The sequence below is a fragment of the Strix aluco genome, chromosome 2 (assembly GCF_031877795.1).
Source record: "Strix aluco isolate bStrAlu1 chromosome 2, bStrAlu1.hap1, whole genome shotgun sequence".
NCBI classification, from domain to species: Eukaryota; Metazoa; Chordata; class Aves; order Strigiformes; family Strigidae; genus Strix; species Strix aluco.
In genome coordinates this window covers 128,262,679-128,284,988 of record NC_133932.1, presented here as the reverse complement: position 1 = coordinate 128,284,988, position 22,310 = coordinate 128,262,679, and the positions used below count along the sequence as shown (strand labels likewise).

At 39.5% G+C, this 22,310-nt stretch overlaps 1 protein-coding gene across 1 annotated transcript in view; it reads left to right on the top strand.

The window, feature by feature from the left end:
• Nucleotides 1-2,213: 2,213 nt before the first annotated feature.
• Nucleotides 2,214-22,310, top strand: part of LOC141919865 (putative N-acetylated-alpha-linked acidic dipeptidase) — a 33,587-nt gene continuing 13,490 nt past the window's right edge. The window contains 13 exon segments of the mRNA XM_074816297.1: nucleotides 2,214-2,463; nucleotides 3,826-3,934; nucleotides 7,259-7,445; nucleotides 8,229-8,330; nucleotides 11,184-11,309; nucleotides 13,219-13,405; nucleotides 14,809-14,902; nucleotides 17,074-17,172; nucleotides 18,281-18,366; nucleotides 19,358-19,477; nucleotides 20,853-20,935; nucleotides 21,195-21,258; nucleotides 21,789-21,856. Coding sequence (XP_074672398.1) covers nucleotides 2,346-2,463; nucleotides 3,826-3,934; nucleotides 7,259-7,445; nucleotides 8,229-8,330; nucleotides 11,184-11,309; nucleotides 13,219-13,405; nucleotides 14,809-14,902; nucleotides 17,074-17,172; nucleotides 18,281-18,366; nucleotides 19,358-19,477; nucleotides 20,853-20,935; nucleotides 21,195-21,258; nucleotides 21,789-21,856 — 1,443 coding nt within the window. The 5' untranslated portion in view covers nucleotides 2,214-2,345.

Here is a 22,310-nt window from a genome sequence, read left to right as displayed (position 1 = left end):
ATTAAAGCATAGAGAGAGGACAAGCATTAACTTTTCCTACTTTTGCTTTATTGAACGTTTCTGGTTTAGTGAAATGGCTTTGCCTGCAAAGTGCTATACAATTCTGTATAGGAACAAGCATAACATTTCATGCGTTTATCATGACTGTAATCTGTTCTTGAATAAAGCTTTCCTCTGCCCTTTGGCTGCTGCTATTGTGTATTTAAGGGTCATAACGTCCTGTCCAAGCTCCAGGCACGCGGCAAGACTACATATATAAAATGTCTGCAAGCAGTAATTCACAGATTCTAAGTAGTGTGGGCAGGTCAATTAGTTTCAGAGTACTGAACAGCACCAAACTTTTGACAATATTCACATCTCAGTTTCCTCACTGTTCCTTTCCATCTTATTTTATTTGAATAAGTGTGGCCATAAGCCACTGGGATTGATTAAATCCCTCTGGAATATTAATTGAGAGATAAGATATGCTTTTACTCAGCATCTAGTCCCATGGTGCTTCATTAACTTAATTTCCAAGTGCTTCAAACAGAAATTAGCTGACCGAGGAGCTCTTTCAAGTTCCTGTGCCCAGAGGTGCCCTGGCCATATTAATCAGTTTAGGAATACCAGAAGACATGTCCATTCTTCAGCCCGTCTTAACTTAAACATCACATTGATTTCAGCTTCCGTCAATGAGTAGTGGTGGAGTAGTGAACACAGGCACATTATGCCCCTCCAGGTACAGAATGGGGAAGGAAAGTAGACTGCTGGGTAGAGGTACAACCTTCCACTGTGCTCATTTCCAAGCTTAGGTTCCCTGTATATTTTAGGGGAGAGCTGGACATTCCAGAATGGTATCTACAACAGCCAGCACACTGAGAGCAACTTAGCAGGCATCTGGGTTTGACTTGACAACATGGCAGAGTACCCCACTCAGAGTGTCATTAAAAGCAGGGCTTTTGCACAATAGGGCCAGACTGCGTTGGATACTATAAAGCAGAAGACAGGACTAATATCACAAATACTGGCATTTTTTATAGTATCTGTCTGATCATTTGGAGATTTTTTGTCTCATAAAATTTCAAAACATGCTACTGTTGTGTCACTGGTGTATTGCTCTTTGCAACCAACACTTCTGCTTTCCACGGGGCCCATCTAGTAGTCTTGTACTAAGATTTCCTAAGCGCAGTGGGCTCTGCAGATGAGGTTGGTCAAAGTCCAGTGTCTGGAATTCATCCTAGACTTAGGTTTTGTCTGCATCAGCAAGTAGTGTGGTGCAATAGGCACAGTCCTGTAGAGTGCTTGCACCTGCTGTTGAGAACAGGCTGCCCATGTTATATGTGGACACGGACACAACATAACTACAGACTTTGTGTCTTAAACATCAGCTGTGTCCCTAGCTGGCACCTGAGCAAGGGTTCTGAAGATGAAAATCTGTGCAGAGCCCAGAAGGTCACCTCTGGGTGCAAAGTTCCTCTCTATTCATGGACCTAAAGGCAGTCTGCTCCCAAGTGTGATGACCTAAGTGAATGGATAGGTTTTTCCAAAACAATACAGTGGAGATTTTAAGAGATGGAAGAAAGACTCCAGCAAAGTCAAGTGTGTACAAAGTTTGAGGATTGTCCTCAAACCAGCAGTTGGGGTGCACCGTCACTCTTTGAGGTTGTACCTCTGTAAACTGGGAAAAAAAAAAAAAAAACCAACCCACAGCACAGTGATGTCTGGTAGTCAACCTACCTTCTGGTAGTAAGTCCTCATGGGCATATACCTCTCTGAAGAGTCTTTATAACCTTTCAGAGAGTGTTGGGTACTTGGGTATAATGTTTCATAAAATAAATCTCTTAAAATAACGGCTTTTACCTTTTTTCCCCCTCACATTCCCCAGGCTGGTGTTGCCCTCTCTTGCACGTGCTCTGAGGAGGACCGCATGGCACAGCCCTGTGTGACACAGTCACGGCAAAACGGGTGTCCAAATCATCACTTTAGCTCCCCACCACACTTTGTAGCAAGTTAAAAGAAATACGAGGTGGCAGGATACCTAGGCCATGCAGGGAGTGGGGGGTGAGCACGCCTGGACCTGACAGACCTCAGCGAGAGTGGCAAGCGCCCGGGCAGTGGCTTCGGCACCCGGGCGCGGGGGCCTCTTTCCTGGGCGGTGGGGGAGAGCGGAACACCTCACGGGCGGCCCCCGGGCTCCGTGTGAGGCGGCCGGGCTGAGGCGTGAGCCGCTGAGGGGGCCGCGACCAGCGCCCGGCGCCTGCCCGCCCACGGCCGCCTCCGGGGCGGGCCGAGCCGCGGCGGGACTTCGGTCGGCGAGGCGGGCGCTGGCGGGAGCGGCGCGGAGCGGCGGGAGCGGGCTGGCGGCGATGTGGAGGTCGCTCAGCGCCGGCAAGGAGCCGGCCGGCCCCCGGGCAGCCAGCGGCCGCTTCTGGGCTGTCGTCCTGGGAGCAGCGGCAGGGTTCTTCCTCCTCGGGTTCCTCATCGGTACAGTGCAGACTGACCCTCCCTCGGGTCGGAGGGGCTCTCCCGGCCACCCCTGGCCTTTCCAACCGGGGGAGGTGGCTCGGCGCCGGGCCGAGGAAGGGGCGGGCGGGGGGAAGGAGCGGGCGGGTTTCCAGCAACGGGGCTTTGCGCCGGGGGTGCCCGAGGTGAGTCCGTGCTCGGCCGCCGAGAGCCCCCTCCCTCCCTCCACACCAAGCAAGTGCAGTCACCGACCCCTCCTGGGATTTCCAGCTCCTCCGCGGGAGAAGGGGTCTTTGTCTCTTCTACTTGTTTTTTGATTTCCTTTTACACAAAGTAGTTATGCTGTGGGAGGAGAAGAGGTGCGGGGTTTGTGAGGAGGGCACAGAAGACTGGCCCCTCCAGCCTACTGCGTTGAAACCGCACCGGCCCAGAAAGGCGGGATGATAAATACAGGGCTGGAGGAGCGCTGACAGGAGGGGTGGAATAGTCTTTAATGTTCCACCTCCCCTCGGCCCAGACAGGCAAACCTGTGGGTTACTGCCACAAGATTTCCCCTCCCTACCTCCCCTTTGGATCAGGATCAGTTTGGGGGAGGAAGGAAAACAAAAGAGCCACTTGTATTGTGAAATGCCTTTTGGTGTGTACTTGGGGTTAGTGCCACTGGGAAGCCCTGAGCGAATTCCACTGGTGTGGAAAAGAGCCTTTTGCTGTGCCGGTGACTAGTGCCTCAGTAGTGCCAGCTTGTTACCTGCTCTTTGCTCCCCACCGCTTCTCTCATTTGCACTGCCCGTGTAACTGCTGCTGCATTTGCACTGAACATGTCCAGCCTCTGACTTAAAAATAAAAACAGATGTCAGAAACACTTTCTAGCCAGGTGTTCCTCTCATCACTTACTCTGGTAATGCCTGCACAGTAAGGGAAGGATTCCAGAATAAGAGCCAGACAGACCAGAGAGTGAGAAAGGAGTTACAAGACATCTGTTCCTTACAAAGGGTGTCTGTGTTTCTGTGCATTTTTGTAAAGCTGCTGCCTTATTACTGAGGTGGCTGATACGACTGACATGACTGACAGCATGATGTTCTGGTGCTAAAGGAAGATAGATAAGTCTCCTTAGCATCTACAGTAAAATAACCGTGATGAATAAATATAGTATTTTATTCCCCTCAATATCTATCTAGGCAAATAAGTTCTCTTACTGTGTGGGGGACTGCCACTGCTATCACTGTGCAGCCTGTATTAGGTTGTGGCTGCTTGTCTGTGCAGAGATAAAAACAATTGTAAAATACATAGTGAAAATCCTGCAGTGATACCAAGGAGAAATGGTGTGTGTCATGGGAATGTTGCTGTAATGTTTTTACTGTTGTATTTTGCTGTGTTGTACAGGCTGGTTTGCAAAACCTACAGAAAAGAAGACATCTGTGAGTCCTCATGAGGACATGAAGGCGGCATTTATGACTGAAATGAAAGCAGAAAACATCAAGCAGTTTCTTTAGTAAGCAATGTGTAGACTAATCAGTCCGAAAAAGAAAAATTCAAGCAGGAACCAGCCCAAGGATGCCATCAGACAGAGGATGGTGTGCAGGTTTTCAGCCATAGGTTTTATCTAATGTGTCCCAGTGAGCTGTGATGGACAAAACAGTCCATCTCAGCTCCTCTCATTCTTGTTTCTGTTGGAAACAATTAAGTTGTCAGTAATCTCAGTACTTAAAGTAATTAAAAATTGGCCAAGCTCTTGCTCAGCATTTGGTGAATGCTTGTACAATGATGCAGAGGTTCAACCTTTCTCTTATGTGTCCTTTTTCAGTCTACAGTGTTTATCTTCTATTGATTTTTATGGAAAAATCATTCACTTTAAATTAGGCAGTACGAATGTACTTAAATCAGGAGACATTAAATGAAAAATAGAGGAGTACCTCAGTGTAAGAGACAAGAAAGTCATACCAGTGTTTGAGCCTTTAGTTCTTTCTCCAGTTTAGGCCTTAATAACATTGCTACTCTCCCTTCACGCTTTGTTATACTGTGACCAAATTTATGTGTTAATCTGTCACCATTCTGACCTTGTACTCACTTTCATGAAGAAAAATACGTTTCCAAGCTCTCTCCCTCTGCACAGTGAATAGCTAGAATAGACATAGTAGATATCAGCTAGTCATCTGATTAGACTGTTCATAATAATAAATCTAATAGTCTTAAAGCTTTTCAAGACCATGTTTTTTCCTAATATTTTTTTTTTCATTCCATCTACCCTTTATATTAGGTGATTTTAAATATACTCTTGTTTCTTTTATTAAATCCTAGAAACAAAACTGCTAATATTTGTTCCTGAAAATTTAAACAGTGGAAGATGACAATATAGATATGTTAAAAATCTATTATAGTTTAATTACTGTAATTAATTTCTTAATTTCTGTAACTTAGAAGGTTTAACTACAAGGAAGATGATGTAGTATTATTTATTTATTTTAGAGATCTTGTAAACAGATACTTTTTCTCTTAGGATAGTGCGGTATTTGGTAAAAACATGTCTTTATTTGAGTCAGTAATAGACCAGAAGTCATAGTTTATTGATAGAAATTTACTTTCTGTGTAAAGGAAATGATAGAGTATCAGTTATTTTAGGAGTGATCAACAAATTTGGGTTTGCCTTAAATTCCCATCCTGATTACATAGCATGGAGTTGTATCTTGCTGCAAAACTAAATTCCTGAAAAAACATTTTCGGTTTATAAGATTGTGGCAATACTACTGATTTCATTTTAAGTGCACTTACCACAAACTATTGCAAATAAATTAGCTGGAAAGTACGTTCTCTTTACTACATAACAGTCATGTCCTGGACTATATAAACATTGAAAACTGAGAACTTAGGATTTTTTACAGTCATAATGTGTGTTTTGGCTCCTACAAAGTCAACTGTTAAACAGCTCTGTAAAAGGACTGCTTTCTGTCCTCTAAACTCTCTGTCTCTATGCCAACAGGAAACATTGTACCTCATTTACTGTCACAGGGCCAGTTCTGTGGTGAAATATGACAGATACTTAGCCACTGCTCAGAACTACCAGTACAGGCAGCGAACAGATTAGAAGAGGAAATGAAGAAAAACAATATGATTCAGTTAAATAGGAATATAATACAGGAGAACATTATTGCATACAGCAAATTTTAATGAAAACGTGAGACTTAAGCATTCCTAACTCTTACAGAAGACAGCGTTGGCTCTAACAATAACACATAACTGCTCTTGGTTCAGAAAGTGATACTGTCACTGTAACAGGGACTTTTAGTACAGGGTTGGTACTCGATGTTGACATCATCAACATGGTTTTATCTAGCAGCATTCCCCTGCTAAGGATTTTGGAGAAAAGGAGGCTGAGGGGCAACCTCATTGCTCTCTACAGCTTCCTGAGGAGGGGAAGTGGAGAGGGAGGTGCTGACCTCTTCTTCCTGGTGTCCAGTGACAGGACACATGGGAATGGTTCAAAGCTGTGCCAGGAGAAGTTTAGACTGGACGTTAGGAAGCATTTCTTTACCGAGAGGGTGGTCAAACACTGGAACAGGCTTCCTAGAGAGGTGGTTGATGCCCCAAGCCTGTCAGTGTTTAAGAGGCATTTGGACAATGCCCTTAATAACATGCTTTAACTTTTGGTCAGCCCTGAAGTGGTCAGGCAGTTGGACTAGATGATCCTTGTAGGTCCCTTCTAACTGATCTATTCTATTCTATTCTATTCTATTCTATTCTATTCTATTCTATTCTATTCTATTCTATTCTATTCTATTCTATTCTATTCTATTCTATTCTATTCTATTCTATTCTATCCTATTCTATTCTATCCTATCCTATCCTATCCTATCCTATCCTATCCTATCCTATCCTATCCTATCCTATCCTATTTCTATAATTCTTTTAAAGTAATTTGTTTGATGGCTTGGTTCTCACTCAAAGCCAAGAATTAAAATTTTCTCCAATCTTACAACCGTTCCTTATCAAAGATCCAATTTCCTTCATTAACACCAGCTGGTGCAACACATGGTTCTGTGGCATGTTGATGGCATGATCATGATGGCATGACAGGATGAAGACATCATGATGACAACCTCATGCAGCTCGGAGTTTCTTCAGCTCATTTCACCACTGGACTTTCTCAATGATCTGGACAATTCTTTCTTTTCAGACAATGGGTTGCTCACTATTTATTGTATCTTTCACTGTTATTCATGATGCCTGACTTTTAAGTCACAAGCTGTTGGGTTTTTGTGTTCCTTGTTTGTAAGCCACTGTGAACTCACTTTCTCTTGTTTGCTAACAAGACACATTCAGAGAGAACTTTTAGATAAATCAGTATTTATGCCAAAATTAATTAAAATAGTGGGATCCAAGGAGAATATCCAGTTAATTAAAAGTAGGGATCAGAGTAATTATGCACATTTCTAAATAGAATACACAACAATAATTATACTTAATTTTTTAATCACTTTACAAGGAAGGTCAGTCTCATTATGCATAGCAGTGATTGGTCTAAGGTCACCCGGAGGACGAGTAAAGCAAGAATAGGCCCAACAGCTGATGTCCTCATGCCATTCTTGCTAAGCCACGCTGCGAGGAAGATGCAAACACCTATGATAGCTCAGGACAGACTGAAACCCTTTACCTTAACTTATGTATAAGACAGGCAAAAACATAGATTCAGAGGAGTCTGGGTACTTATTTAGCCTGGGTACATCTGGTCATCTCTAGGGGGATTTATTTCCAGCTAGGCTAAGAGTTCTGATTATTAACTGCCATGCCTGATCCTGACTCATTGCTTCTTTTTCTCTAGCAATTTTACACAGCTTCCTCACCTAGCAGGAACAAAGGAGAATCTGCATCTGGCACAGCAAGTCCAAGCTGAGTGGAAGGAGTTTGGTTTGGATTCTGTTCAGCTGGTTCATTATGATGTCTTGCTCTCTTACCCTGATGACACTAAGCCCAACTACATCTCAATAATTGATGAGCATGGAAATGAGGTACAGAAAACACCAGTTTTTGCAACCAGCCAACAAAATCACCTTCATACACCTGGGAAAACTGGGAGGGAAAGCTATCCTCTGTTAATGGTGTTGGGCCTGATCCCAAGTGCACAGAAATCAGGGGTTCCAGTTTGCCTTTATATTTTGTATTTTCATTTTGTAATGTATGTGCTAGGAGTACTAATATCCTGATTCATATAGCATACTGACATATGGATTAAAGGAGAATTATATAAGAGAATTACTTGATGAAATTCAATTGTTTTAAAATTATTCTGTTGTTTAGAAAGAGGAAAGCAACCATGGTCAGCGTCATTATTTGCATTGATTCATTATACAGTATTGGTGATTCTGCTAAATTCAGTTTCTTGAAGATTAGAGTCTAGGCCTCGAGATGTACTATCACAAGTAACATCAGTTCATTACAGAGTAGCTCTAGTTCCCGTAGAAGCTCCAGGGATGAGCAGAATGCAAGTGGGTTTTACCATTATGATCTAACCTGCTCTTATCTCTTATTGAACTGAGACCACCTTAAGGGACCCTGTGTTCATTTAAGCAGGTTTCTGTGTGAAGAGTGGAGATGGGATTTGCAAGATCACACATTGAACCTGCCTACTGAAAAGGATGCCCAGTGCTTGCTAAAGTTTCGGCCATTCCTCCTTTAGAGTTCTAAAACTAGAGTCCTTTAAACTGCAAATGCATGTGAAATGTGCCTGAATAGACAGGACTTCTTTTCCATATTGCCTGGTTTATTTTTTTTCTTTTTCTCTTTCCCACTAGATTTTTAACACATCGTTATCTGAGCCTCCTCCTCCAGGATATGAGACTGTTAGAGATGTGGTGCCACCCTACAGTGCGTTTTCAGCCCAAGGAATGCCTGAGGTAACATAGTAGAATAGTAAAAGAAATGGAAGTAGAGACAGAAATAGAAGTAACAGAAATAGAAAAGAGGGAATACCATAGTGTAGTGTAGCATAGCATAGCACAGAATAGCACAGAGCAGTATAGAATAATTTGAATTTCCTGGGTCTTAAGCTTTAGTTCAAAACCTGACATATCACCAGTAGGAAAGATGTCCTTTATGCTTCCCAGGCTAACTGTAGGTCACCTTCCTGGAAAGTGGGAGAAACGGTCAAAGTTCTTCATACTAAGAGAGGCCAAGAAAGCAGCTCACCCATTTTCTGGGTGAGTGCTATAATCTGGGAGTTGTGGAAATGTGGTTCGGCACTGCTAGCACTATTACTTTTTCCTGCAGCTGCCTTTTAAAAATAAGTGGCAGTGACTGTGTTGAAGGTTAAATACTGTCAGAGTGGGATAGTAGCTACCTGCCTGCTAGAGTGAGACCCTGCAGAGATTTAGAAGTAGTTCCCATTCATTTCAGGTTCTCAGTAGATGGAGGAGGGAATATATCTTGGTCTGCCATACAGATTGTTAGAAAATTTAAGTTTCTTCTGTGTGGTGTATATTAACTAAATCCCAATAAACAGTTGGATGAAAAAAGTTAAGTTTTGAGCAGAAACTTTTTTAACAGAAATATTTAGCAAAAAGCAGGCAAAGTAGTGAAGTCATATTCTGTCAGACAGTAGTAGTAGTTTGGAACATTAGCATCATAAATGATGGTAAAATTTTTCACTTCCTTTTTCAGTGATTGCAAAAGTACTCCCACTCAGTTAATGATGGTCACAAGTAAGAGGTGTCCTTTAGATCTCTAACTATGCTAAGAAAGCCCAGACAAGACATTTTATTAGCCCACACTATATTCTCAAAGCTTGTATTTTGTAATAGTTCTATAAACGTAAGGGATTTCATCACATCACCAGGAAATTATGATACAAAACTGTCACAATGCTCTGATAAATTTATTACATTGATGTAGTTCTTAGTACTGTTAATGAAAGTTAAAGATGAAGAATTTTCAGAGATACTAAAAGAATTTAATTAAGGAAGCCTGATTTGCTATGCACTATATCAAATAATGTCAGAATCTTCAAATAAGCACCTTTTGATGTAGTTTCAGAAATCTAGAGATTGAGTAAATTTGAAATTATTCTGCAACATCAGGAAAAATGCTATGAATACAGATTATATACTTTATTTCAGCTATAGTTGTAAGACCTTCTTCTAAAGATCAGAACTGTTCTTTATGTGATGACATCTACTTAAAGACATTACTTAAAAAAACCCTGAAAAGTGTGAACAGGTTTTCACCATAAAATGTTACTCTCATATGTTAACTTGTTTTGCACTTCACTGTAGAACAAGGGCCCTGAATGTAAGAACCCCGCAGGTTGCTATTAATTGTTATAATTACAGCTCTGTGATTATGTAAGCTAAACTATTGAAATCGACATTTTTGTATGTGTTGTTAAAAATACAATAGCCTAAATATGTAGGTATTCTGTACAAGATATTCTAAAGAAATTATGTTAAAATGGAGGACCAAATTCCCCTTCTACTTAATCTAAATAGACTGGAAGAACTGTCTTGACTTCAGAAGAGTTACAGTTGATTTTACTGAGAGGGAAAACTACTCCATAAATTCAGAAAAACCTCCCCAAGAACAATCCTTGTGTTTATGAATTGTTCTCTGAACAGAGAGGACCAGAATCTTACTAGATTTGAAACTGTTTGGCTTACTTAAATAGCATTCCCATCATTTAATGACTTTATTCTGAGTTCATTTTGCTTAATTTAAGAAGAAATTGTGAAACCAGTACAGTCAAAATGACCATACCACAGTCTTATCAGGACCAGGATATGCTGTATGCTGTTATATGCGACCACCTGAATGTCTAGTCAGCAATTTTTATCTGTATAAGAGATTTAAGTTTATACCTTTTTGAAATTAACTTGAAGATCTCTCTGGAGGTGTCTGGTAATATGGAGAAATGCACTAAGGAAGAGTTTCCTGTCACCTAATTTTAATTGTCTAAAATTGTAGGCATCTTCCCTAAACTAGTCTTTGAGGCTTTTTATAGGCATTTACTCTAAACCAGTCTTTGAGGTATAATAAATGAGAGGTGTATCCAGAGCTCGATTTATTCCTTCCTAAAATAGGTGTTTAAAACAGATTTGGGGTGAACTCTCCTGGACAGGGTGAGTTCTCAGAGAACTTTCCAGCTCTTCACTGGCTATGGAGAGCACTACAGGACCTTCTCAGACAATGCACACAGCTTTTAGGTAGCTGACATTAAGGAAGATGAATCACGTACCAAGTGTTGAATAACACAGTTGAAACACAGTCATGAAGAATACTTTATTCGTGTGAAAGGTGTATTTATTTTGACAGTCAACCACCTGTAGCTTCTGCCGTATTGAATAAGAATCGAGTCCTGAGAATTTCAGAGGATATTGGCATCATTCAGTTTACTGCATAAAATACAATTGATATTTATTGTGGTGTCTGGGCCCAGAATACCTCCAGCTGTCCAAGACTGACTACAGCTTCAACAGACTAGAAAGAGAAGTAAATGCTGTACTCTGGTCACTTCAGGTTTCTGATTCAGAAGCCATATCTTAACATTCTCGATTGTGAACAAAGTCTGGCAGCTTTGGATGGTAGGAGTCTAAATTCATTAGAATTCATTTGCCTGCCTAATTGTCTCATGATCAAAAAAGAACTCATACTGGAGCCAGTCCCAGAGCTCATTTTTCCCAGCTTATTTTCTTACTAGATCACATACTCCTGACATACTCATTGACATTGTTGTTCCAAATTCTACCTCTTTCTCTCAGGGTGAGTTAGTGTATGTGAATTATGGCCGCACTGAGGACTTCTTTAAGCTGGAGCGTGAAATGGGAATTAACTGTACGGGAAAGATTGTTATTGTCAGATATGGAAAGATCTTCAGAGGAAATAAGGTAATGCCACTATATAAAGATGTTATTTGTGCTGTAATTCAGTTGATTTCAGGAGACTGAAACACTGACCTAAAGTGTTTTGGAGATTTTAGCATAACTGAGTTTTCATAGAGCTGTGTTCAAAGAATAATCTTTATTAGAAGATATTTGATAGATATAATACATCTATAGGACAAAAAGTAAATAAGTTGGAAAAATTTACATATTTTTATATTCATTTGCATACTATAAATTGTTCCAAAATATTACTAACATTCTTGGGAAATACACTCTAACTCTGAACTAGGCTGTTGTTGCCTATTAGTTCAGCTGTGCTTTAAGATGCCTATATTGTGTTTCTTTATAACAGTTTCTGTACACCAGGCAGAGACTATAACTATATGGAGGTTATTTTAAATTCTGTATTTATTCAATGTCCCTATCATATAAATATTTTTAAACTACAGATTTCTGCAGATTTCCATGGCCTGAGAGGAAAGGAAATAATCATGTGCATGCTTCAGGCATGCACTCAAGTTATTTCCTCAATAGGAATGTAAGAAGATAGTCTATTTTAAGTGTGTTTGGCTCTTGTACAAAAATTAGTTTGACCCTAATTTGGCAGGACTATAATTTGTATTTCTCAGTTACCTAAGGGTATCAAACCCTGAACCTCCTTGCTGGAATGCCAGATCTTATTATATGCTGTTGACTAATCTGTGAGCTTTTAAATGGGTAACTCACTGGTTTACATACATACCATTTTCACCAGTGAAAAGTGACATGTAACTCATATTCTGGGTCAGATAATATTTTCACTAAATTGTTCACCACACTTAAACATACTATCTGAATGGAAAAGACTTAAAAATTGAAGAAGGTAACTGCTGTCTGTGAATCTTTTCTTAAAATGAAATACAAACACGTCAGTGTTACTAATATCTAGAGGGGCGGTTGTCCTGTGGTTTGGAAATTACATGCCCTCTTTGAGACAAAGGGAAGGTATGTTAATTCTTAGCAGTAGCATTTCTAATGACTGTTTATATACTGAAGAATTCATTAGTCTATATAAAATCTGGAGAACTGTACTGTTATTTTCTGACTTCCTAATGGTGTGAAAAAATAGGACAGAGGATGAAGGCAAGTACTGTATTTCTAAAAAAAGCTATGTTATTTCTGAATTAAAATACCCAAATTTAAAACTGTTGAGGATTAATTGTCACTCAGTCACTATACATCACTGTCATGTCTAGTAGCAAAACAGATTGGGGTGTCAGAATGACATACATTTTCTCTCTTTCACTCTCTACCAACCAGTATTATACAATAATAAAGTTGCATGAGAACACTTTTTTAATCAAAACAGCATGCAGGTCAGTCCTTCTGCCATAATAAGCATAAGATACATACTCTTTGGAGTTAGTCTTTTTCACAGCCAAAGACAGTTTCAAGCTCTCCAGTAATAATCTTTCTGTGTACTCTGAACTCTTGAGATACTTTCCAGAGATCATTTAGGTAAATAAGGTAAATACATTACTAACTGAACGATAAGGTTGCATCAGTGTGATACAGTTTTTTCTATCCATGATGTGTACATTTCAATAGTCAGTTGATTGTAATGATCTGGGTGACAGAATACAAACTCAGGTTATGTAGTAATACTGTGAGGGATCTTTTCCATGTCACTGCAGTTATCTCCTAACTAAATTTCAAAGCAATAGCAAACCTCTTACTTTCATACAAAACCAGATATATGTATATATATTTTCAGGAAATTTTATGATATGAGACAGTTATGGGCCTTTTACTTACCTCAAGCACTGTAAAAGGCCCTGAGGAGTAATCACTGTCATTTATAATACTTTCGTTTGCCCCTTGAACTCTTGTGTCAAGCTATGGACTGGATAGGGACCAGAGATGTGCTTTGCAGGTGAAGAATGCTGAACTGGCAGGTGCCAAGGGAGTTATTCTGTACTCTGACCCTGCTGACTACTGCGCCCCAGGAGTAGATCCTTATCCAAACGGCTGGAACCTGCCAGGTGGAGGAGCCCAGCGTGGAAATGTGTTAAACCTGAATGGGGCAGGGGATCCCCTGACGCCAGGTTATCCTGCAAAAGGTGAGTGACACTAGAGAAGTCATGCTCTGGGGGTCTGGTTTCAGGAAAGGGGGCAAAGGTAATGGGGATGTTCTTTCCCTTGGAACAAAACACATTTTTTCTTCGTCTTTCTGTTGCTCAAAAGAGGCAGCTTTGGGCTTCATGTCAGTAGGCCACTTCTGCAAATGGTGCATGAGAGAAAGTGAGGGGATGTTAAGGGAGCCACACAGTGCAGTGCTGAACTGCTTAACTTCACAGATATACCCAAGTTAGCCCAGAGATCATGACATAAGTATTCAACAACTGAAGTCATAGTGTTCTTTCTGTTTCTGATGAGTGAGTCAGCAAGGAGCTAGGCTGCACAGCTCACAGATTTTTTTGCTTTTGCAGTTCTCCTTTCTTCAGGATTTAGGCTCCTTTCCCTCCACAAAAGCCCCTGCTGGCAATGCTGGGATCTTTCATGCTGTGACTCATGTCACCCTGGCTGCAGCTGAGGCTCATGAGAAGATGACCATTCCCCACTGGTCCATCACCTTCACCTCATGCTTCCTCAGCTGCTTATTTGAGCTCTGCCTAAGCTGTTTCATTTAGCACCTGACCCAGATCATTTTGACTGAAAGGCATTAAGAATCATTCACGCCAGCACTTGAGCCAGCATATCTGAGGGAGGCAGTCACCTCAAGAAGAGTAGTCCCTAGCGGATGGGGAAAGTTACCTCTAGCCAGCACAGCATGAGCTGGAAGAGGTTATGTGTTCACAACAGCAGCATGGCAGAAGCAGATCATGAGAAAGGTTTCTGGTTCCTCATGCTAGAGTCAGTGATCTCAGGGGTGAATCCCTGTCTGCTTTCCTCAACTATTCCATACCTGCTGGCTTGCAAACATCAAATTTTGTCCACAATGTGAAAATTAAGATTCTCATTTGTAAAAAAACCTATGATTTGTATTTGAGCTTTACCAGAACAAAACCAGCAAACCAGCATATTCAGTAGCCCAGTGTATAAGATTTCATCTGCATCTCTAATCAACTGGCAAAAATTTTTTAGTTCCCAGCTGAATGTTCCAGGCATCAGACTACAGGCTTTCTCTTTGCTCTTGTTCTTTATCTGTGGCTTAGTCTGAAGTTGTTTCCCACAGACGGAAATCTTTCTATCTAAAAGCTTTCAACACAAAAAAATTAGCAAGTAATTTTAAAATTTCCAGCCAGGTCTAAATGCATGTCTGCAGACACTATGGGAGAACCCTTGTTAGTGTCTCTCTGAAAACATATTGTTAAAGCATAAAAAATTAAATCACTGAAGAAATGTCAGCCTGTCTTCGAGGAAAGTGAAATTATCCCTGACTCCAGTGTTAGGACTATGCTATGAACTGTACAGATTTCTTCCGAGAGTTGTAAATATGAAAATATCTGTCTTTTGCTTTCAGAATACACCTACCGATTAGACAAAGCCAGTGGTGTAGGTCTCCCAAAAATTCCAGTTCATCCCATTGGCTATCACGATGCCGAGTTATTACTCCGGTAAGTGTATGGGAGACATGAGGAATTTTAAACAGACTATTTTTTGAACGTTATGACAGTATTTGAAAAGAAATGGAAAATACTTTTGCACTGTGCTCTACTGTAGCTGTTGAAATAGTATACGTTTGTCATTAGGTGCTCTGTAGGACGTAAACTTGTTATCTATTACTACATATCAGATACAGGCAGAGTGATGTGGAAAGGATCATTTGCAAAATATCATGATCAGTCAAGTAAACTGAAGTTATAAAGTTCTCAGTTTGAATAAAAGCAAAAATTTTTGAGGATGGCATGATACCTGTCTCGTGAAAAAGACCTCAAACGAAGTTGTTCATTTGTCCAGGGAAATACTTGCCATGCATGTTTGATGGGACAGTGTCTGTACTGTCCTCTGTTAAATGAAGGTGGGTGCTTTCTCTCATCAGGTATATTACATAGCATAAATATGAAGTTATGCTAGTGAACTAACATAAGGACAGTGAAGAAACTGCAGTATTATAGGGGATTTAATACACATCTACGTGTAAGTAAGTGTGCTTACTAAACATGCAAGTGACATGAAGACAGGCTACCAGCTTGCCAGAGGACAGCATTAAAATTCACAATTATCTTGACACACCAAGTAAGTTCTCTAAAAAACCTAAGGTGTGATTGAGTTTGCAAGTGTACCATTTCCCTAAAAATGTACCAGTAATCATCTGTATGAACTGCAGAGATACAGAGCAGGAAATGCCAGGTTGGCAACAGTACCATGGACAAGTGTTTAGGGCAGTAAGTGAACATAATCTTGGGTGTGTATTTGTATAGGAATTTTACATCTAAATCACATGAGCAATCATTCTGCTCTTGTCTGATGCCTCTTTGAATATTGAGTCAAAAAAAAATTCTATCTTGGTTTTCTATGCAGGTTTCTTCTGAAGTATCGAAACTATTTATTTTTATATGAGGCTGAATTTTACTGTCTTTGGTGTTTTTGCATACCTGATGTTCATTAACACTGGTTTAGTGTTTTTCCTATTTCCTCTCAAACTTTCATGGTCTAATATATCTCCAAACTGTCTTTTCTCTAAAACTTTCTGGTCATCACTGTTATGAGGATAACTTCTTATAATGATAAAGGTATAGGTTAAAAAACCCTCTTTTTTCCACTGCCAACTGGTAGTGGTAGAGCAGATTAATATGTATAAATATGATATAGCTAGGTATTTCTCTTCAGTAAGTTGTAAATAATTATAGAACTTGGTTTTAATAATTATGAATGAAATCTAAATCCTCTAAAAGTACTGGGTACTTGTTTTCACTTTTGTCTTGAGAAGTCATAACTTCTGGTTATTCCTGCCATTAAATTTTTATATGAAAAATATACTGAGGACTTGAAGACATGCTGAAGTTTCTGTGGAATACAGTTTGACTGAAGTATGCATTTACAGTAAAGGATATGCTTTCATTTACAATAACTATATTTTGCCTTATAAGAACCAGAACATCCAGCATACTTTTCAATATTTTTTTTTGTGTTTCTCACAAGTTCATGTCAAAATTATAAATCCTTTAGAATAGGTGAATAAGAATGGGTGATTGCGATCCACTGGATTACTGCATTTCCAGTTGTGTTAACTGAGAAAAAACATCTTGCCTTTGACAACAGAACAAGAAAATGACTGGGACTGATCATGTTGCTCCAATTTTAGACATTGTTGAAACACATCAACTCTGTCTATGCTACCAGATTAAAGAGTGTCCAGGGACAGGCACTGGAAGACAACTGCCTATGCTGTTAAACTGTTAGAATGGTCTAAGTTACTCTCTGCTAATTCAAGTGCAAATGCATTTTAAGGCAGTAGAAAGTTCCAGGGACCATTTACAAGAGGCAGTTTGTATGCACAACCTTTGGAGGCCAACACTGTATTCCAGGATAGCTGTAGGCTGTTCCAAGCTGATCTCAGTGCTCAGGACTATTCCTCTATGTTTATTTGCTAGTATTAATGTAGCTGAAAACACAGATTATTCTCCTGTGGAAACTTGTAGTATACATTGTCAAAGACAAAGATCATCACTGTGGTCTGTGTGTGCATGTGACCTAACGAAGTGTGGTTCCTGGTTCCTCATTTGTGTTTGGTGCTATTGTAAGATGTCTGTGAGTAATAATGATTTTTTTTTTTTCATAATAGTAATATGGGAGGATATGCACCACCGCATAGTAGCTGGAAAGGAAATTTGAATGTGTCTTACAACGTTGGTCCTGGTTTCACAACAGATTATTCTACAAGGTCAGTTTTGTTTCATAAGGAAAGCATGCTTGGGATCAGAGAAAAACATTTAGAGCAATAGAATTTGACCAAAGGTAGAGTAGCTGGGGTGATCTGCATCATTCCTTTGATTATGACAATTTTCTGGGCTGAAATGTGCTCAGTGCAAAGCTTCAGTAGGTTTACATCTTGATTGGATGGATATGACTGAATTGCTTTAGTTTCAAGCCAGTCCTGAACCAGTTTAACTTGAAAAACATCTAGCCTTTGACAAACTATTAGATGAGACTGATTATTTTTTTGGGAACTGAATTTATTTGTTGTCTTTTTAAAATTCATGTGGGTCCAGTTTCTGGTCTTACCTATTGCCTTATATAAAACAGTATTAACCTACAAGTCAAGTTTTCCAGAAAAAAAGCTTTAACGACAATGTAATTTTTATTGCTTCAGATTGTTTTTAAATTGATTTAGTAATTGCAGTTTAGGACTGAAGTCCAGGTGTTTCAATATTGGCTGAGCTATTGTTCTGACTTCTTTTGAACCGTTTGACATTTTCCTTATGTCTTGGTCATACCACGTGAAAAAATCTTTCTGAAAAATATACAGACAACCCTTGAGGATGATTTGTTGCACCTCCAGCTGTGTTGTAGAAAAACACACAAAGAAAGTCTCTTGATGCAACTCAGGACTCTCTGCTACCTGAGGTGCCACATCAGTATTGACTGTGCTGGAGTCTGTTCTGATTTGCACCAATCTCTAGATAATTAGAACTATTTACCTTTTCAACATTAGATGGTTTTAATTTTTCTTTCACTCTTCTGAATTTAAAAATTAACTGCTAGCAAAAGGTCATTGAATTTGGAGTTCTGAGCCTGTTATCTGTATAAATCTTACTGACATCAAGAACAGTACATAGCTTTTAAGGACTAAACGGTGTTCTCAGTTGCACAGATATAAATCCAGAAAAAACTACATTGAAATATTTTCAGGATTTACTTTAGTTTAATGTAGGGTAAATTTGGCCAAAATGCTTTCTTTACAATTTATATTGTACACTTTTGAAAGGTGTCAAAATGTTTTATTATCTAATCTGGTGGATTTTCTTTGGATTTTCTTCCCAATACACTAGAAAGGTGAAAATGCACATTCATAGTAACAATGAAGTAAGAAGGATTTACAATGTGATTGGTACCATCAGAGGCACAGTGGAACCAGGTAAAGTCATTTGTCTTCAGTGTAATGTGAGTGTGCAGTGACCTCTACATGCACTTCATAGTTACAAGGGGGAAATGAGGAATATAGTTTTCTCTGAAATATTGCACTACATGATCATTGGTGTTGAAATGTTTATTGCACCAGCTTTCATATGGTTCAGGGTATGTCAGCACTTTCACTGTAAATGCTGATTTTCAAGGGGGAGTCATAACCAAGACAGAAATATTTGTCTTCAGGCAAGTAACTCTGTAATTGAAAGAATATTCTTAAGTGGATATTCTTCCCTACTAAAACAGGAATGCATTTTGCATTCCACCTGAAGACATCATATCCACCACTGTCTGTCTTACAGTCTCTTGTAACCAGTGTGATTTTACACTCTAGAAGAACAGATATATAGACATCCCCAGTATGATAATACATCATTTAACCTGAAACTACAGCACTTCCCTGTTGCCTGAAACACAACTGTTAACTATATTATAGTAGCACAGATGTCTAGTCTGACTTTGATCTTATTAATAACATCTTTGTCATGATTTGGACAACCCTTTTTATGATTGACTACATATATATTCAGAGAAATACTGCATTCAGCACACCTTAATGTTGTGAGTTGGCATGCTGTACAAATGTAATTAGTGGATCAGCTTTACCGTGAAACAACTATTGTAAAATATAGCAAGATGCTTCTATCTTTAGAGGAAAGGTGCAGTAGTTCTAATAATAAAAGTAACATTATGGAATTTAAGAGGTTTTAAGTCTTATGGGATCAAGTTATTGTGTTTGACAAATTCTTTAGCACTGGCTGAAAATGCAGAAGAATGTCTTTGGAGATTTAAAATGTCTTTTGCCTTTCTATCATGTATATTATAAACTATTAACCTTTGTTGTCTGATACCTACATGGAAAATTAGAAGTTACTTCCAATTAACATCTTCATGGAAGGAAAATTTTTTTCTAAGTAAACCTCCATAATTAATTTCTCTAGACAGATATGTCATCCTGGGAGGCCACCGTGACTCATGGGTATTTGGTGGCATTGATCCTCAGAGTGGGGCAGCTGTGGTTCATGAGATTGTGAGGAGCTTTGGAAAACTGAAAAGGAAAGGTAATGTAATGAAAGAATAAAGCACACCAGAATAATCACTGCTCTCAGCAGGACCCATTGATTTCTCTGGGATTTAAGCATATGCTTAAAATTAAATGTGTATCTGATCTCTCGAATAAGCACACTGCTCTGCAGCTGTTAACTAGTTCCAGTTACACCCTTGGTATATGTGAGGTACTTTTCTACTCAAAAGAAAGTAACGGAAAAACAAAACACAAAATGAGGGATACTGAAATAAATATGACATTTATGTACAATTGGTTACTGTGTATTTGAGGCTGGTCAGACTGGTTGTTTCAATGGTCCTATAAAACTGTGGTGGACTGATCAAGGCTTCATCAGGGCAACATTGAGAGCCTTCTCAGCACTTGACTGCAGTTTGGAGACAAACCCAAGAGTAAATAATGTCTGTGTAATGCAGAGAATGAGCTGTGCAAACATAGTAGGAGGTAATGGTTAAAAATATCTCATGCCTAGTTACATTAGAATAGGAACAAATGTCAACTATACCAAGTTTCTGCTGCTGTCAGAGCAAATGCTATCTCCCTATCTGACATCCCATGGAAAGAAGCTCTGACATAACTCAAATACTGTGCTAGAGGAGCTTTTTTTGCCTACCCATTACAGTTAGAACCTACTGACATTTAGTTTTCTTTCCATTCCCTCCTACTTACTGATATCAGGGGAAACTGTCTTTGGAATGCAAGCTTAAAAAAAAAAAAAAAGTGAAAAAGAAAGGGAGCAAAAGATGAAAAGATACCAGTAGCCTCAAATAAAACTGGGCAGAGATAGAGAGGCAGGGCAATAGAGCCTTTTCTGTTTAGCCTGGGTTTAAATCAAATGCAGAACTTCAAGTGGAACATCATTGTTTTGAAGGTGGTCTGTCAAAGTTACAGTGAATTCCTTAGGTTTTGAAATCTGGCATTTGGGAGACAGGTCAAAGAAGTTCAGTAATAGTTATGAAAACATGCCAAACACTTTCTGTCAAAGTAGACACTGGTATACAATGTGTACTAAATTGAACAGAGCAAAAAAGAGTAGAAAAGCTTTCTTTCAAGGATTTGTGCACAAGCACATTATTTTTCCTTGTTCAGAGTTTTAAATTTTAGAAAATTATCTTCCCATTAAAGCTGAGGGAAGAAAAAGAATACATTATTTGATGCAACACTGAAGTAGAATTGAGATTGCTACAAAATAAGCAAACCATTACTAGATTAGGTTAGTGAAGAAGTTAAAGTTCCTTAAACACACCTCTTTCCTCACAGCTCAGGATAAAAGATGAGCCCCCCCAAAATGACATTTGTTTTCATGTTATTTACCATGTAACAAGCAGTCTTTATTTCTGTAATACAGTTTTCATGGTCTTTTATTGCAGGATGGAGGCCAAGGAGAACAGTGATATTTGCCAGCTGGGATGCAGAGGAATTTGGCTTGTTAGGATCGACAGAATGGGCTGAGGTAAACCAATAGTGTTCAAAGAGAAGTTTGCACAGTGGCACTTCTTTGAGAAATCTGTACTAGAAAGCAACACTTCTTCCGTCTCTCTTCCTCACTCTCTCTCTCTCTCTCTTTCATTTCCTTTTGAACTTCCAAGAATATATGGCTCCTTGCAGTATATGATGTCTTTCCCTGAAACAGCTGTTATTTCTGTGGATGGGAAAATAGTTCTGAGGAAAAAAAGTTCATCAGCCTTTTCTTCCTCTTTTCCTTCTCGTAGGAAAATGCCAAAGTATTGCAAGCACGAGGAGTGGCTTATATCAATGCAGATTCCTCCATCGAAGGTACGTAGTTTTGACCTGTGTTTTGCAGAAACAGTGATAGTATATACAGATGACTGGGAGGCATTTTGGCTTGGAGATCCGTGTAAGTTTCAATGTGATAATTTTGTTGCATTAGTTTGGGAGTAGATATGGGGAGAAACCGTGACCCAGAATCATAAAGTATCCTTCAGATAGTCCTGTTACTTCAGGGCAGAAGTCCATTACAGTAGCTACACTATTTGGGAAGTCAGGGGGAGAGACGAGAAGTGTTGTGGCCCTGTCAGCAGTTCTATGGCAAATCTTTGGAGTCAGCTTCTCCTCTTAGAAAGTGTGTAATAAACATAGGGACATAGAAAAGCTCTTAAGGGTTGCTTCAGAAGCTGGGCTGTAATTCATCCTAACCAATACAAATGCACTGACAAGATCATAGAATTGTACAGGGAGAATCAGCTTGTTCCTTGAGGGTAGCTGTCTAGTCCCTTTCTTATTAACAAATAATGGTTTCAGCTGAGTAAAACTTGCTCCTTCGAATAGTTTTTCCTTTTTTTCAGGAACCTACACACTACGAGTGGATTGCACACCACTGATGTACAGACTGGTGTACAGTCTGACTAAAGAGGTAATATTGCTTGAAATTTTTAGCCAGCATGTTCAGTGCTCACTTACTGGATGGGACCCAGTGTCTAAAATATGGTGTCAGATGTTTCTTTCTTTCCTGACTGCAGTACCCCTTTTAAAGTCAGTAGCTAAGTAACTGGAGCTTTTTCCCAGGAGTGGCAAAGGGATTCAAGCTTATACCTTTAAATTATTAACTATTCAGGATTAGGGGATTTTTCCACTCCTCCTGTGAAAGTATTCCTTCTAAGAACAAAAGAGTAAAAAAATGCCATGAGCCAGAGGACAGAAACAAGCACAAACCTGGCTGCCCAGTCCAACTACTAGGGTGCCCATGGTAGTGGAGACTTTGACTCCCTTTAGGCAGGGGAAGAAATTAGGCTTGCTACAGCATTGTTTTTAGCATGATGTGACAGGTTTGGTCAATGTGCTCAGCTTCAGTGCCCCCTGTTGGTTAG